The sequence below is a fragment of the Anthonomus grandis genome, chromosome 9 (assembly GCF_022605725.1).
Source record: "Anthonomus grandis grandis chromosome 9, icAntGran1.3, whole genome shotgun sequence".
NCBI lineage: Eukaryota > Metazoa > Arthropoda > Insecta > Coleoptera > Curculionidae > Anthonomus > Anthonomus grandis.
The window spans coordinates 29,437,024-29,456,716 of NC_065554.1; the positions used below are offsets into that span (position 1 = coordinate 29,437,024).

Consider the following 19,693-nt stretch of genomic DNA (forward strand, 5'->3'; position numbering starts at 1 on the left):
CAGGCATTAGAATCTGTTAATTAAAATCGCTACTAAAATTAAATGAAAAAAAACGGAATTTAATTAAAAAACATTTTTGGAAGCATGTCCTATCGTTGTTCTATAATGCTTTGATTTTTTTTACATGTTCTAGTATTTCGGTGTAAAGTTCAATTTTATTCCACACCAAGCCATTTAATCCTGTTTTTTCCTGGATTTTCAAACTAATCAACCTTAAATTTAGACTAAAATGGGATAAGTAAATAAGTCTACAAATACTATATTTTTCATTATTTCTCTCATTTTATTTATAAAACTTAGTCAGATGCAAATATCCCCTAATATAACAAGGTCAAACACAAAAAAAAATCTACAAAAATGCCAAAAACAGCATTAAAAAATAATAATTTTAATATAATTTTTTTGGGAGTTAATTCCCATTTAATTTCCCTATTATTGCCTGGAATCCTCTCTTTCCCTCAAAACAACAAAAATAAAAACTCAAAACAAAAAGAAAAGAACTCCATCCAGGTACCCTATAAATCGCAAACATTTTTGTTTAAAAACTCCGTTTCGCGATCGCTTTGTTTAATAACTACTATCAATTAATATTCTCATTTTAAACATGAATAATTCCATGATCTCTAACATATACACAGTGGATCATTGAAATTTAAATAGTTTCCAAGATTCACCTGTTTGTTATTTCACTAATATTTTTTTCTCTTTTCAGGCACCACTATACGACAACAAACAAAAAGCTGGAGGGCAGAACATAAGGCCGCCAGGACCTTGGGGATCATCATGGGGGTTTTTATGTTGTGTTGGCTTCCCTTTTTCCTTTGGTAAGTACCTAGCAAACAGAATGAATTAGACTAAATAACATTAAGTGTTTTAATTAAATACATACACGTTTAATGGAGAATTGGGGTCAAAAGTTTCGTTATCAATTTTTTTTCTTTTGCCAATTTAATCCAGAATGTTGTGCTTATTACCCTCCTGTTGCAACGAAACTGAAAGATGTAGGACGAGAATACCCGTTCCAGAATAGAGTAGACCGAAGAAAACAATTACGAAATCCATCAGCTCGTTGTGGAAGTTCGCGGTATCGCCTTCGAAGTGAACTTCTTAATAAAATTTCGGTTCGCACGCCCGTCGACTCGCGTTTTCTCCTTTTCCCGACCCGACGCGACTGTTATAATGCATTTTTAAGTAGTGTTGCCGAGAAATTTAAATTGAAAGTGTCTCGGGTACTGGTGCCGACTCCGCGGCCCTAATACGCCCTTTGAATAATAATAATAAGAAGAAGAAAAATGCGCGAATGTTTTGCGTGTTTTAAGTTCAGTGTGACACTGTGCTTGTATAGGGATATTGGAACTCATATGATGCACCGAAGTTCTTTATTTGAATATTCTCTATCAATGTTTGTACTCCCATTTTTGGGTTTAAAAATGAGGTCAAAAAATGACTTTCCGAATGTGTAAAGTGCTCTCATTCAGTTAGTACTGCTCGAATCCCTTAAATATTTTTTTTTCCAGGCAATTGAGTGAAGGCTTTTGACTGAGGAGGCCTATAGGTACGAAACTGTCGTAGTGAATAGGCGGTACCTTGGACTATTGTTCTAAAAAATTTCAATTTTCTAGCTAAAGTTGTTCTTAATTAAAAAAAATTTATAAATAGTAGTCATGACCAATTAAATTATGCCACACTGTAATGTTTAAGTTCTAATAACTTTTGACTGATGAGGCCTACAAATACGAAACTTTTAGGGCAAATAGTCGGTACCTTGGACTATTTTTCTAGAAAATTTCAACTTTCTAGTTAAAGTTGTTCTTTATAAAAAAAAATTATTAAGTAACAATTATGAAAAATTAAATTATGCCCCACTATGATCTTTAAGTTCTAATAACTTTTGACTGATGAAACATATAAGCACGAAACTTTCAGGAAAAATAGGCGGTACCATGAACTATTATTTCAGAAAATTTCAACTTTCTAGTTAAAGTGGTTCTTAATAAAAAAAATTATTAAATAACAATCATGACCAATTAAATTATGCCCCACTGTAATGTTTAGGTTTTAATAACTTTTGACTGATGAGGCATATAAGTACAAAACTTTAAGCACAAATAGTCGGTACCTCGGACTATTGTTTAGTATTGTAAGCTTTCAGGGCAAATAGGCGGTATCATGGACTATTATTCTAGAGAATTTCAACTTTCTAGCTAAAGTGGTTCTTAATAAAAAAAATTATTAAATAATAATCATGAAAAATTAAATTATGTCCCACCATGATTTTTAAATTTAAATAACTTTTGATTGATGATACCTAACTAAAAACTTTCAGGATAAATAGGCGGTACCATGGACTATTATTCCAGAAAATTTGAACTTTCTAGCTAAAGTGGTTCTTAATTAAAAAAATAAATAAATAACAGTCATGACCAATTAAATTATGCCTCAATGTAATGTTTAAGCTCTAATAACTTTTGACTGATGAGGCTTATAGGTACGAAACTTTTAGGACAAATAGTCGGTACCTCGGACTATTGTTTCAAAAAATTTCAACATTCTAACTTAGGTGGTTCTTAATAAAAAAAATTATTAAATAACAATAATAAAAAATTAAATTTTGTCCCACTGTAATGTTTAAGTTTAAATAATTTTTGATTGATGAGACCTATAAGTACGAAACTTTCAGAGCAAATAGGCGATATCATGGACTATTATTGCAGAAAATAACAATCTTCTAGCTAAAGTGGTTCTTAATAAAAAAAATTATTAAATAATAATCATGAAAAATTAAATTATGTCCCACCATGATTTTTAAATTTAAATAACTTTTGACTGATGATATCTAAAGGTACGAAACTTTCAGGATAAATAGGCGGTACCATGAACTAATATTGTAGAAAATAATAATCGTCTAGCTAAAGTGGTTCTTAATAAAAAAAAATTATTAAATGATAATCGTGAAAAATTAAATTATGTCCCACCATGATTTTTAAATTTAAATATCTTTTGACTGATGATACCTAAAGGTACGAAACTTTCAGGATAAATAGGCGGTACCATGGACTATTGTTCCAGAAAACTTCAACTTTCTAGCTAAAGTGTTTCTTATTTAAAAAAATAAATAAATAATAGTCATGACCAATTAAATTATGCCTCACTGTAATGTTTAAGCTCTAATAACTTTTGACTGATGAGGCTTATAGGTACGAAACTTTTAGGACAAATAGTCGGTACCTCGGACTATTGTTTCAAAAAATTTTAACATTCTAACCTAGATGGTTCTTAATAAAAAAAAATTATTAAATAATAATTATGAAAAATTAAATTATGCCCCACTGTAATGTTTAACTTCTTAATTTTAAAAAATGATTATATAACAATAATGAAAAATTGTATTATGCCCCACCATGATGTTTAAACTTAAATAACTTTTGACTGATGATACCTAAAGCTACGAAACTTTCAGAGTAAGTAGGCGGTACCATGGACTATTGTTCCAGAAAATTTCAACTTTTTAGCTAAAGTGATTCTTAATAAAAAAAATAAATAAATAACAATCATGACCAATTAAATTATGCCCCACTGTAATGTTTAGGTTTTAATAACTTTTGACTGATGAGGCTTATAAGTACGAAACTTTCAAGGCAAATAGTCGGTACTTTGTACTATTGTTCCAAAAAATTTCAATATTTTAACTAAAGTGGTTCTTAATAAAAAAAATTAATAAATAACAATCATGACCATTTAAATTATGCCCCACTGTAATGCTTAAGTTTTAATAACTTTTGACTGATGAAGCCTATAAGTACGAAACTTTCAGAGCAAATCATCGGTAGCATGAACCATTCTTCTAGAAAATTTCAACTTTTTAGCTAAAGTTGATCTTTATAAAAAAATTATTAAATAACAATCATGAAAAATTAAATTATGTCCCACCATGATTTTTAAATTTAAATAACTTTTGACTGATGATACCTAAAGGTACAAAACTTTCAGGATAAATAGGCGGTATCGTGGACTATTATTCCAGAAAATTTCAACTTTCTAACTAAAGTGGTTCTTAATAAAAAAAATAAATAAATAACAATCATGACCAATTAAATTATGCGCCACTGTAATGTTTAGGTTTTAATAACTTTTGACTGATGAGGCCTATAAGTACGAAACTTTCAGGGCCACTAGTCCGTACCTTGGATTATTTTTCTGAAAAATTTCAACTTTATAGCTAAAGTTGTTCTATATAAAAAAAAATTATTAAGTAACAATCATGAAAAATGAAATTATGCCCACCATGATGTTTAACTTCTAATAACTTTTGACTAATGAGCCCTATAAGTACGAAACTTTCAGAAAAAATAGGCGGTACCTCGGACTATTGTTTCAGAAAATTTCAACTTTCTAACTAAAGTAGTTCTTAATAAAAAAATTATTAAATAACAATAATAAAAAATTAAATTATGTCCCACTATAATATTTAAGTTCAAATAATTTTTGATTGATGAGACCTATAAGTCCGAAACTTTCATGGCAAATAGTCGGTGCCTTGGACTATTTTTCTAGAAGATTTTAACTTTCTAGCTAAATTGGTTCTTAATAAAAAAAATAAATAAATAATAATCATGACCAAATAAATTATGCCTTATTGTAATGTTTAAGCTCTAATAACTTTTGACTGATGAGGCCTATAAGTACGAAACTTTCAAGGCAAATATTTGGTACCATGAACTATTGTTCCAGAAAATTTCAACTCTCTAACAAAAGTTGTTCTGTATAAAAAAAAATTATTAAGTAACAATGATGTTTAAGTTCTAATAACTTTAGACTGATGAGTCCTATAAGTACGAAACTTTCAGGGAAAATAGGCGGTTCCATGGACTATTGTTCCAGAAAATTTCAACATTCTAGCTGAAGTTGTTCTTAATAAAAAAAATAAATAAATAACAATTATGACCAATTAAGTTATGCCCCACTGTAATGTTTAAGTTCTAATAACTTTTGACTGATGAAGTCTATAAGTACGAAACTTTCAGGACAAATAGGCAGTATTAGGGACTATGATTCTAGCGAATTTTAACTTTCTAGCTAAAGTGGTTCTTAATTTTAAAAAATTATTAATTATTAATCATGAAAAATTAATTTATGTCCCATCATGATTTTTAAATTTAAATAACTTTTGACTGACGATACCTAAAGGTACGGAACTTTCAGGATAAATAGGCGGTACCATGGACTATTGTTCCAGAAAATTTCAACTTTTTAGCTAAAGTGGTTCTTATTTAAAAAAATAAATAAATAACAATCATGACCAATTAAATTATGCCCCACTGTAATGTTTAGGTTTTAATAACTTTTGACTGATGAGGCTTATAGGTACGAAACTTTTAGGACGAATAGTCGGTACCTCGGACTATTGTTCCAAAAAATTTCAACATTTTAACTAAAGTGGTCCTTAATAAAAAAAATTATTAAATAACAATAATAAAAAATTAAATTTTGTCCCACTGTAATGTTCAGGTTTAAATAAATTTTGATTGATGAGACCCATAAATACGAAACTTTCAGAACCAATAGGCGATATCATGGACTATTATGGCAGAAAATAACAATCTTCTAGCTAAAGTGGTTCTTAATAAAAAAAATTATTAAATAATAATCATGAAAAATTAAATTATGTCTCATCATTTTTAAATTTAAATAACTTTTGACTGATGATACCTAAAGGTACAAAACTTTCAGGATAAATAGGCGGTACCGTGGACTATTATTCCAGAAAATTTCAATTTTCTAACTAAAGTGGTTCTTAATTAAAAAAATAAATAAATAACAATCATGACCAATTAAATTATGCCTTATTGTAATGTTTAAATTCTAATAACTTTTGACTGATGAGGGCTACAAATACGAAACTTTCAGAGTAAGTAGGCGGTACCATGGACTATTGTTCCAAAAAATTTCAACTTTCTAGCTAAAGTGGTTCTTAACAAAAAAAATAAATAAATAACAAACATGACCAATTAAATTATGCCCCACTGTAATGTTTAGGTTTAAATAACTTTTGACTGATGAAGCCTATAGGTACGAAACTTTCAGAAAAAATAGGCGGTACCTCGGACTATTGTTTCAGAAAATTTCAACTTTCTAACTAAAGTGGTTCTTAATAAAAAAAATAAATAAATAACAATCATGACCAATTAAATTATGCCCCACTGTAATGTTTAAGTTCTAATAACTTTTGACTGATGAGGCCTATAAGTACGAAACTTTCAAGGTAATTAGTTGGTACTTTGTACTATTTTTCTAGAAAATTTCAACTTTCTAGCTAAAGTTGTTCTTTATAAAAAAAAATATTAAATAACAATTATGAAAAATTAAATTATGCCCCACCATGGTGTTTAAGTTCTAATAACTTTTAACTGATGAGTCCTATAAGTACGAAACTTTTAGGGAAAATAGGCAGTACCTCAGACTATTGTTTCAGAAAATTTTAACTTTCTAACCAAAGTGGTTCTTAATAAAAAAAATATTAAATAATAATCGTGAAAAATTAAATTATGTCCCATCATAATTTTTAAATTTAAATAACTTTTGACTGAAGATACCTAAAGCTACGAAACTTTAAGAGTAAATAGGCGGTACCATGAACTATTGTTCCAGAAATTTTCAACTTTCAACTTTCTAGTTAATGTGGTTCTTAATAAAAAAAATTAATAAATGACAATCATGACCAATTAAATTATGCCCCAATGTAATGTTTAGGTTTTAATAACTTTTGACTGATGAGGCATATAAGTACGAAACTTTAAGCACAAATAGTAGGTACCTTGTTTGTACTTTATTGTTCCAAATAATTTCAACTTTCTAGCTAAAGTGGTTCTTAATAAAAAAAATAAATAAATAACAATCATGACCAATTAAATTATGCCCCACAGTAATGTTTAAGTTCTAATAACTTTTGACTAATGAGGCTTATAAGTACGAAACTCTCAGAGCAAATAGTCGGTACCTTGGACTATTTTCCTAGAAAATTTCAACTGTCTAACTAAAGTAGTTCTTAATAAAAAAATAATTAATTATTTATAATTATGAAAAATTAAATTATGCCCCACCATGATGTTTAAGTTATAATAACTTTTTACTGGTGAAAAAATAAAAAATTCCAAACTTTAAAGATCGATATCTCAGCATCTATAAGCACTATCTGGAAAATTTCAAAGATTTTAACTAAGTTTTATCCTTCCGAATTAAATGAGATCATCCGCAACTATCGTGGCCTTAATCAACAATTTATAAACGACATTTAAGGACGTTCATATAAAAAACCGCACTGAACCCTCATTGAATAACTCTAGCCAACAAAAAAAAGGAAATCTACATAAAGCTTCTTGCCGTTCAGACCTAGTATATGTACGAAATTTAATCCGAAACATCAAGCCATAAATTGGCAACGTTCGCAAAAGTAAAAGGGAGCAGAGTTGCCTACAAACTGGCGAATTTGAATTTAAATCCGTTTTGTCTTCGTCTTAACAGATCTCACCTGCCTGGAAATATCCACTACGCGCTCGAATAAGATTAAATTATGTTTCGCGTTTCCTCTCGTGATTGAAATATTTCGTCATTTATCACGGTCGTGATATTAGATGCAACGATTTGTGCGGGCATAATTTAATAACATACGACGCACAATTATGTTTTTATTGATGAAGGTAAATAGACTTTAGAAGTGTTTTGACAACAACGATAAGTTTGCGAGTGTTCTGATCCCTTTTAAGGATAAAATGACGTGCAAACTTGTATTCCATTAACTCCTGTTTGTTCCTGATATTTTAACATGTTGACTTTGGGTGCAAGGGAGGCAACTTTTTGAATAAATTGGGTTCTTAAGGGTTGTCAATTGTTGTCATAGGCTTTGAATTTATGGAAAAAGAACCCTTAGTTTTCCCATAATCGTTTTTACTTTTGTCCTCTTAAAAATAGTACAAAAAATATTGCATTAATAATATTATCCCTTTGAAAATAGCCTAAAATCCCACATAAAAGAATATTAATATAACCCTATTGTTCGTATCACGATAAAACGTCCGAATATAAAACGAAAAAAAAAGGTTTTTAGTTATTTAAAAATTAAATCTACCTGTCAACGTTATTTATCTGCTAAAAGTGCTGCAATTTCTGGTTAAAATTTCATTATTGCCATCCACGTTGTCAATAGGAACTTTTCCAAAAATGAAACAAAAAAAAAACATAATAATGGACATTTATTAAATTAATATTGAAAAGTAACATGTGAAATATGGATAATTGGGTGGCATATGTTGGGTTTAAATAACGATTCATTTCGGTGGAAAATGATTTGACACGTCGGGTAAATTAAATTGTAATTAATTAATTAATTGATTTGGTGGATTGCTGATGAACGAGTTAATTAAAAGAGACGATATAGATAAATAGAAAATGATTATGCAGTTGGAGTTGGTTGTTTTAGATGGGACATCCTATATATTAGATATTAGTTATGTTTTGTTTATTTTAATATAAAAGACTTCTTATTTTTTAAAGTAAATACCTAAGTTAACCATAGTGTATAATGAACACCCTATTTATTTTTGAATATTTGGATTTTTGACGTTGACATTTTGAAGTAATATTTGTTGTTTTTCAAGGTTTAGATGTCGATGTTTAGGATTTAACGTAATTTTCATCAACAGGCACAGCATAAACAAATAAAAAATAAATAGTTAATTACAATTCAAAGGACCAACTCCCATACTGTCAAATTTGACACTCACGTTAGTGTGTATGTATTATGCATAATAATGGAAACAAGACGCACTTAGATTAAAAGTGTATAAGGGGTGGCTTTTGAGTTATGTGGAATTTTTAGGAAAAATTGTTTTTTGAAGAAATTATGATTTTCCTGTACCTTGTATATGTATCTTTAAAAAAATACTGAAATAGATATAAGGTTTTTTAGCAGGATAAGTATTATTAATTTTCTGAAGGCACGGTTTTCTTGGCATGGATATTTTATTAATTTTTTGAAAAGAAAAGTGTTTTTTTAAAAAATTAACTCTTGCTTCACAAAAGTTGTGTTCAATTAATGCCCATTTTAAAGCTGCGTTCCAACTCTCTTTTTTGGTTTCAGAGATATGAGCAGTTTGTCCCTAAGCATTTCTAAAGCTGTAATTTTTCAGTTTTCAAACCAAATTTCCTCATTTTTCAATTTTTTTGGGAAAAACGTTGAAATACGTATTTAATAATTTTCTTAGAGGAAGCTCTATATAAGCTAGTTCAAAATTTCATGTCTTTATCTTTCTTAGTTTAAGAAGATACAAATATGTTATCCCTATAAATTAATTAAAAAATGTTTTCAATTTATTTACATTATAAAAGCTGTATCTAAATTTTTAAAATTTAAGAAAAAATAAGTTAAATTTCGTTTTTCAGTTATAGGCAATAAGTCACTTTTTTGAAAAGAAAAAATAATTTTCTCTCTCAATTTATGGTTTAAACAATAATTTTTCATATAAAAATATAATATCTTATTCTTGGAAATATACAGGGTGTGTTACCAAGGTGTACGGCTAAGATAGCGCCTTAACTATACGAGGTAGAATAAAAAGTTCTACAGCAAAGTTGTAGGGTTGACAAAAACCTACGAACTAAAAATATTTTTATGTATACTGGGTGTGTCACAAAAAAGTTACTACAAAATATGATTTTTTTTTAAATGGTACGCCTTGTCTATTATGGTACTAAAATGTGAGGCAAAAAGAGTACTTTACTTTGGTATATACTTTGGTATATAAGTTTGCCCTAGAATAACTGTGGTACAAGTTTCATAGGCGCAGAATAAATTTTAAGTTAATTATGATTTTTTAAACGAACCCTCTAGAAGGCAAAAAATAACATAAAAAAAAATAATTATAAAAAAAAAATATTTTTAGTTCGTAGGTTTTTGTCAACCCTACAACTTTGCTGTACCTTAGCCGTACACCTTGTTGGCACACCCTGTAAGCCATCAATAAATAAATCCTGAAATAAAATCAAGACTTAATTATTTCAAATGACTGGAAAATATTAGAAAATTATTTCCAATTTATAGCAAAAAAAGGCAATAATCCAAAATCATGGAATAAATAAAAAAATAATTTCATATATTGATGGAAAATGTAAGAATTTTCCCAAAAATCTTGATATAAAATAAAAAAATATTTCAAAGTTTTAAAAATTTAGAATAAAATAAAAAAAATTAACTTAAAATCCTGGAATAAAATCTACACTTAATTCAAATGATTGGAATATAAAAAATTATTTGGAATTAAGCGTTAACTACATACAAGTTATATATATTTTTTTTGCCTATTTTCCAGAAAACTTTACCTGTACTTTTTAAACTATGGACAATTTGCCGCTTTTTTGAAAAAATTAATTTTTGGGTTAAAAATTATTTGGTGCTTTACATCCTGTATATATTTGGCATTCATTCGTGGTTTTTGAGTTCTTTGTTTTATTTTTTAACTTTTGCTTCATGCCCTTTTTTTTTGAAAAAATCCGCAAAAATTGTGTTCAATTAATGTCTATTTTAAAGCTGCGTTCCATAATTCAGTTTTCAAACCAAATTTCCTCATTTTTACAATTTTTTTGGGGAAAGCGCTGAAATACGTAAATAATAATTTTATTAGAGAAAGCTATGTTCCAAATCTCATGTCTCTATCTTTTTTAGTTTTAGAGATATAAATATTTTGTCCCTAGAAATTATTTTTTTTTTAAATTTTCAAGCGTAATTTCTACACTTTGTAATAGTTTTATGACAAAATAGGCATTCAAAGAAACTGTGTTTCAATTTTCAAACCTCTACCTTGCTTAATTCCATAAATATGAGCAATTTATTGTTTCTAGGAGTTTAATTTTTTTCAAGTTATTTTTTCAACTTACAAGGCTTATTTGTACATGTTTTATTAAAAAAATTAAAACGTTGATATGTATCTAATGATTTTATTATTGGAAGCTGTTTTCAGTATATCCCCTCTTATATACAAAGCTATAAAAAAAAACAAGTTTCTATACAAGCCCAATAGAATGAGATCCAAATATACTAGTCTAAAGAGTGTAAAAATTAACAAAATATTAGATGAGTCAAGCCTAATAATTAATTAAAATTGTATGATATTAACAAAATTCACGAGATATTAGTCCAGTCAAAATAAGTAGAGAAAAAATGAAAGTTTACAATAATTCAGGGAAAGTTGAAAATTTACATAGATGTTAAAAATAGTATTACAAATAAAATGGCAAAAATCTCCATCGATCCTCCTTGGGCTAAAAATTTTATTCAAGGTCAAACGTCAAAAATATTGGTTTATATTATTGCAAATCCAAAATTTATTTTGACTAGGCTATATACATATATAGAATAGGGTAAATAAAAAAATTCTGCGGTTAAAATTGGGTAAAACATTTAAATTTATTTGCAACAGCGACTCATTAACACAGATATATATAAGTCAAAACAATTACATTAAAATCATTCACGATATTTTATAAGGAGAAAATTATAAACCTTTAAAGACGATTTTTGGAAAACTAGAGGCACTTTCTTTATAATTTTAACGACCGTGACACACTTTTGCCTTTGAAAGTCTAAAGGAATCATCTGGAGGATTGTTGGTACCTCATCTAGATTTTATAGTTAAAAAGGCGTGAAATAAACCTGTAATTTAAGAACTCATAAACTAGGTGTTCAATTTATTTACATTATAAATGCTGCATATAAATTTTTAATATTTGAGGCGTAGTTTTTGAGTTATAGGTCACTTTTTTGGAAAGAAAAAATTAATAAATCCTGAAATTAAATCAAGAATTAATTATTTCAAAGGCCTGGAAAATATGAGAAAATTATTTCCGATTCTTAGCAAATATAGGCATTAATCAAAAATTATGATATAAATAAAACTGAGATGGATTATATCAAAATCTTGATATAAAATAAAAAAATATTCCAAAGGTTAAAAAATTTCGAATAAAATTAAAAAATTACTTAAAATGCCTGGAAGGTATGGAAAATTATTTTTAATAGAGATGAAGACTTAAAATCCTGAAATAATATCAAACACGTAAATCAAATAATTGGAATATAAAAAATTATTTGGAATTTTAAGCCTTAACTACATACAAGTTATATATATATATATTTTTACCTATTTTCCAGAAAATTTTACCTGTACTTTTTGGATTATGGACAATTTGTCGCTTTTTTGAAAAAATTAATTTTTGGGTTAAAAATTATTTGGTGCTTTACATCCTGTATATATTTGGCATTCATTCGTGGTTTTTGAGTTATTTGTTTTATTTTTTAACTTTTGCTTCATGCCCTGTTTTTTTTTTAAAAAATCCGCAAAAATTGTGTTCAATTAATGTCCATTTTAAAGCTGCGTTTCATAATTCAGTTTTCAAACCAAATTTTCTCATTTTTAATTTTTTTGGGGAAAACGCTGAAATACGTTTAGAAATTAATTTTTCTTAAATTTTCAAGTGTAATTTCTACTCATTGTAAAAGTCTTATGACAAAATAGGCATTCAAAGAAGCTGTGTTCCAATTTTTAAACCTCTATCTTGCTTGATTCCGGAAATATGAGCAATTTATTGTTCCTAGGAATTTAGTTTTTATTTTAAGTTGTTTTTCAACTTACAAGGCTTATTTCTACATGTTTTATTTTAAAAAATGTAATGAGTTTATTAAAGGAAGTTGTTTTCAATATATCCCTATATATTCCTTTTTATGTACAAAGCTATAAAAAAAATAATAATAAAAAAACACTTATAAAAGTTCCTGATGCATGGATTTTTATGATTTGTTCGGTGAACTCTGAAGAACATTCCAGAGAATCTTTTAAAGCAAAAATCAAAGAAATCTAAGCATTAGAAGTGGAGTTATGACACAAGTCACCTGTAACTGACATTCTCCTAGACATGATTTTCAAAAAGTTAAATAAAAAAGCCCCTGATGCATGGATTTCCGTAATTTTTCACCGAACTTTGAAGAACATTCCAGAGAATCTTTTAAAGCAAAAATCAAAAAAATCTAAGCATTAGAAGTGCAATTATGACTCATGTTATCTGTAACTGCCATTTCTCGTAGACATGAGTTTCAAAACGGTGAATAAAAAAACTCCCAATGCATGGATTTTTATGATTTGTTTAGTGAACCCTGAAGAACATTCCTGAGAATCTTTTAAAGCAAAAATCAAAGAAATCTAAGCATTAGAAGTGAAGTTATGACACAAGTCACCTGTAACTGCCATTTCTCGTAGACATGAGGTTCAAAAAGTTGAATAAAAAAGTTCCTGATGCATGGATTTTTATGATTTGTTTAGTGAACTCTGAAGAACATTCCTGAGAATCTTTCAAAGCAAAAATCAAAGAAATCTAAGGATTAGAAGTGCAGTTATGACTCAAATTAAAAATAAATGAAAATGAAATAAACATGAAAAATTAAAAATAAATTATAAATTAAATATAAGATATAAAAAATTAACATTATTAAAATAATAATGAGTTAAAACTGTAAATATAAAAAAAAACAATAAAACATGATGAAAATCAAGCCAGAGGAATAAAAATAAAATCAGGAAATCACAGATACGATAAAACAGCTCTTAAACCGGTTCACACCATCACAGTCCTTACTATTAGCTGGTAATCTATTAAATCAATTAATTTTATTTAAGACATAATTAGATAACTGAAAAACCTTTGGATTTACAGTAAAACCCTTATTTTAGTTTTCAAAATTGTATTTGGATTTTTATAAAAACACGACATACTTTTTTTAGATCTACCGTAAAACTTGTGGTAACATTTTTTTAAAAATAAATTCAACATCAATAAAATCCGTACATCAGTTTCTGATTTATTACTAAATTACGCTAAATTTCTTCTTTCTGAAAAAAAAAATACTCACAATACCATCTTGTTATACTATAAATAATATTCCGGCAAGACTAACCGGTTTACAGGGACTATTTCTAGGGAGTTGAGTTTGTTCGACAGTCTTGATTTAAAAGTTCTAAACAACAAGAACAACTCCCTAGATCTGATAGGTTCCAGAAACCCTGTTAAATTTAAATGATGTAAAAAAAAGAACCTATCAGGCCGGCTTCGTGGGTTCTCTGTATGGTCAATTGTCTCAGTCACACTCACTCACTCAGTAGTGATTAACTTAATTTAATTTAAATAGGGTGTTTATTAAAGTTAATTTCCTACTTTATCAGAGACAATGAGTTAAAGTTGTAAAGCAAACAAAATCTGGTAAGTAAACATACATGATGGATTTAAAAAACAAAAGTGAAAACTCCGATGTATGATGATGCTCCGATAGGAGAGAAACACGTGTAGCGTTTATAATTATATATATTTAATTAGACCGTGATTTGGAGCTTTTACTTTTGTTTTTTGTTTGGTCTCTTGAAGAAAAATGGAGGATATGTTTCTACTAGATGATTTGATCACCAAAAAAGTGTACGGGATATTGCATACGTTAAGACAATATTCCCAATTTTAATTGAACATTTATGAGTTATACGAGGCAAGTCTATGAATAAATATTTAAACAAAAGATAATACATTGAATAAAAAGTATAAATAAACCTAGTGATATTCAGCCTTAAACGCATACACTATATAACGGACCGTAAGGGGGAAAAATGGTCCCATTTTTCATTTGGGATTACGTCCGATCCATTTTTTGTTATTTTCCAGGGGTCTGCTTATTCTTTTTTTCTTTTGTTTGCAGGTTTTCTGGTTTGATAAAGTGGAATTTATGGTTGGGCCGGCCAGATAGCCGCACAACTCTATAATACCTTCAATAATATATTTTACATTTATTTACTGCATGTAAAAAGAGTAGGAGCATATTTTCCTTAAAATTTGATGCACTAAAAGAGAATTTAATCAAAGAAACTCGTTTAATTATTCACAACTAAACAGCATTCAAAATCGCTTCCAAGCAGGCTTAAAATAAAACTTCGGAGTTCCGCTATCTCAGCTCTTTCTTCCTCCCACTTGTGTATTTTATGAAATTATTAAAGCGAGAAGGCATCATTGTTTTACTAAAAGACAATAGATACGTTTAAGACGGTAAGTTTCTAATGATTATTATGTCTCGCTGTTTCTAATTCAACTTTCTGTCGGGTTTAATTATCATTTTGTATGCAAATAACGGCTTTATGGTGTTAATTGAGTATTAAAAGTTTACCGGTTATTTTGGGAAGTTTGTTTGGTTTTTGAGTATTATGGGAAAGTCAAATACTAGGATATTAATGTATACATACATCGTTCGGCATTTTTTTTTAATTTACACCGTATAAAGAAAAAATTTAATTTTTGTCTAAAAAAGACTTCTTGTAAAGGAATTTTTGCAAAAATGTAGGTTGGGTAATAATAACAATTTTTTTATAGAATTTGCTTTAAAGTATTTGACCAACATGCTAAAGAAATTAGAAACTCAATGGTTTTTCCAAGTTACAAATTTTAATAAATACATTTTTCTTGTGTCATTGTATGTCCTCAAGCATTTGGAGTGGAGACATCTAAAGTTAAAAATTATTTAAGATCCAGGTATTTTAAGAGTATTAAAATTTCGTAGTTTATGTACGTTAAAAATGCCTTCCTTAAAAATTCCTTTCGTAGTTATATAATAAGAAAATGAAAAAAGTCAGAAATCTGAAGTCTTTAAAATTATTCGAAAATTAAAAAAAAAAAATTAATTCTTGGTTATTTAAATAATAATAATAATAATAATAATAATAATAATAATAATAATAATAATAATAATAATAATAATAATAATAATAATAATAATAATAATAATAATAATAATAATAATAACGTTTTTTATTTATCATGGAAATTACATAGAATATAAACTTACAGGTGTATTCAATAATTGAGGTAAATAAAAGCCAATGTATGAGACTCCTGCATTGAAAATGCAGGTTATGTTCTACCTACATAGCTACAACATAAAAAACTTTTTAAACTAAACTACCGAATTAAACTAACTACTAGATATAATGTACATACATTACATCTAGGTAGTTGATGATTTGGTACAGATTACAACAATACAACAATTAAATACGGAAGAATATATCTAATACTAGCCATTCAATTACAATTTATAAACAAGAAAAATGAAAAATAAATCTTCTAGCTCTAATATGCATGTTACTGATTATCTAATAAGATTTGCCTTACTTTTGTTTTGAATCTATAAATGGAATTCGAAATATCAGTTATATCGGGTGATAGCGCATTAATGATATGAGAAATATTATAAGAGAGTGATTTTTTGAAAAATTGATTTTTGTGTTTAGAAATAGTTAAAAGATTTACTTCTTAAATTTAAGTGGTTAATGTCTGTCCGAAATGTAATTTTGTTGTATAGGTAGGGAGGACTGCGGTATTTAATAATTTTATAAAATAGCACACTGGAATGTAGCTTATGTCTATTAAACATATTAAGATCATTAAGCTTATGTGATATATGACCTCGCCTATTAATACCATAAATAAAACGAATACAAGAGTTTTGCATTTTTTGAACTCTATAGGAGTCTTGACCATCTAGACAAGGTCCATAAACCACATCACAATGATTAAAATTTGACAACACAAGAGAGTCGCGAGTAGCTCACGTTTAATATTCAGATCTAAGTAATGTCGATGAGGGTACATGGTTTTTAGAGCACAATACGACTTTTTAAGATTATTTGTTATGTGTCCACTAAACTTTAGCTGTGATTCGAGTGTTAAACTCAAGCTCTTGGTGCTCTCAACTACTTGAAGTTTTTGATGTCCAACAAACAAAGAAAACTCTTCATAAATAGTCCTTATTTGAACGTTACTTCCAAAGAGAATAACTACACATTTTTTATGGTTTAATTTTAACATATGCTTACTAGAGACTTTAACAAGTGAATCAAGATCAGCATTTATATGGTTCAAAGCAGTTAAATAATCAGAAGGTGCCAAGGAGTGATACAACTGCGTATCATCTGCATAGAAGTGATACTTACAGTATTCAAGATATTAAGGAATGCATGTTCCTGTTGGAGTGGAGACATTTAAAGTTAAAAATTATTTAAAATCCAGGCATTTTAAGAGTATTAAAATTTCGTTGTTAATGTACGTTAAAAATGCCTTCCTTAAAAATTCCTTTCGTAGTTATATACTAAGAAAATGAAAAAAGTCAGAAGTTAATTAAAGTCATTAAATATTGTATTTCTTCCAATGAAATATATAATGAAAAAAATTATTCCAGGCATTTAAAGCTTAAAAATTATTTTAAACAACATACTAAAACATATATAAACGCCAGGGAAAAAATTGAAAATCACTATTGAAATGAAAGATAATTTAAAAATTAAAAAAATATGTCCAGACATTTAAATCATGAAAATAAAAATACACCGTCGAAATTTGCGTACAACTTCTAAATTTTAATTAATTAAATGTTGCTTTTAATATTTTTTCGAAAAATATCCAGGGTAGCATTAATTTTTTGAAAAAATTAAAAAAAAAATGTTATTTTCGAAGGTGTCTAGAACCAAATATGTACAAGATGTAAAGCGAAAAATGGTCCATAACTCAAAAACTACAACTAAAATTTTCTTTAAAAAAAATATATATAGCTTTTATATTTAGGCAACCCTTAAAATTCCTAATATTTTTTTATATTCCAATCATTTGATTTACGTGTTGATTATATTCCAGGATTTTAAGTCATTGTCTCCTTCTCTATTAAATAATAATTTTTTGGATACCTTTCAGGCATTTTGAGTAATTTTTTGATTTTATTCTAAATTTTTTAATCCTTGAAATATTTTTTTATTTTATATCAAGATTTTGGGTGAATTCTTACATTTTCCAAAAATTGCATGTAATTATTCACATTTTCCATCAATATATGAAATTATTTTTTTATTTATTTTATAATTTTTAAGTTTATTTCAGGATTTATTTATTTATATCTTATTTTTCTAAGAATGATATTTTACATTGCCTCTTTAGATTTACTTACTAAAACTAGATTGCAAAAAATTACAAATACTTGTCGTAGATGTGTTTGCGGAATAAAAAAGTATGATCATGTTTCTGAAAAACTGGTTAAGCTAGAATGGCTTAAAGTTGATAAATTGCATATATATGCCTATTCAATTTTTATATACCGACTAATTCTTTCCACATCACCCCAATATCTCTATGATAAACTTGAATATCGCTATAATGCCCATAACGTTGCCTTAAGATACAGTCATAGATTTAGTATACCTCATTTTCGTCACGCATTTTTTAAGAATAGTTTCCTCATACATCTCTCCATCTATCTATAACTCGCTAAATGACAACTTTAAGAATATAAGCCTATTGAAGTTCAAGAAATCGATTAAAACCTTTCTTCTATCAAGTGAATAGTTACTATCTGCTAAGTGTGTTGTATTTCTTATAATTGGTTGTTTTAAATATGTGACTCACGAATATCGGTCACGTTAAAAATGTTATTTACCTGCTTAATAATACTTTATTTTATAAGTGTTGTTGCATGTTAGATTTAATTTAATTTTAATCTTTCGCTTTTTTTTTATTATGTTTCTCTATGTTAGACTTAGTTAATGGTTAAGTAGAGTAGCTATGTAAAGCTAAACTTTGCCTTTTTTTGTCAAACATATGTTTACAAGGATAAAGACATTTATTATTATTATTATTATTATTATTATTATTATTATTATTACATGAAAAATAGTTGTTTCAACCATAAATTGGGAGAAAATTATTTTTTCTTTGCAAAAAAGTGACCAATTGACTATAACTCAAAAACTACGCCTTAATTTTTTTAAATTTATATACAGCTTTTATAATGTAAATAAATTGAATACCTAGTTGTTTATTTCACGCTTTTTTAACTGTAAAATCTAGATGAGGTACCAACAATCCTCCAGATGATTCCTTTGGATTTTTAAAGGCAAAAGAGTGTCATAGTTGTTAAAATTAAAAAGAAAGAGCCACTAGTTTTCCCATAATCGTCTTTCAAAGTTTATAATTTTGTTCCTCATAAAATATCGTGAATGATTTTAATGTAATTATTCTGACTTATATCTGTGTTAATGAGTCGCTGTTGCGAATAAATTTAAGGGTTTTACCCAATTTAAGCCGCAGAACTTTTTTATTTGCCCTATTTTATATGTGTATATCCCACTGTAAATTTTACAATTGTTATGTTATGTTTATATGTTATACAATTTTAATTAGTAATTAATAGCTTTCAATCATCCAATATTTGTTTCCTTTTTACCCTCCCTAGGTTAGTATATCTGTATTTTATTCTATTAGGCTTGTATAGAAAAAACTTGTTTTTCTAAAATATTCTTAATAATATAAAATATATGATGTTTTTATAAAAATCAAAAAGTAATATAAGGATTTTATTAATTTTAGATTTATTGGAAAGCTGCTAAAAGCGTTTACAAAAAATGTTATTACAGTTTTTACTGTAGATCCAAATACTTGAGTTAAATGAGTGTTAATGAGTTATTCAATTATTTTTGAAATAAAAAAGGTTATATCGTATTTTTATAAAAATCTAAGTAATTTATAAAATAATGCAGGGATTTTATTGATATTAATTTTATTCGAAAGCTAC

At 27.5% G+C, this 19,693-nt stretch overlaps 1 protein-coding gene across 1 annotated transcript in view; it reads left to right on the plus strand.

Moving 5' to 3' along the window:
• LOC126740130 (octopamine receptor beta-3R-like) overlaps window positions 1-19,693 on the plus strand; it is a 232,481-nt gene that overhangs the window by 171,537 nt on the left and 41,251 nt on the right. The window contains exon 3 of the mRNA XM_050446047.1: window positions 713-824. Coding sequence (XP_050302004.1) covers window positions 713-824 — 112 coding nt within the window. The remainder of the gene's footprint in view (window positions 1-712; window positions 825-19,693) is intronic.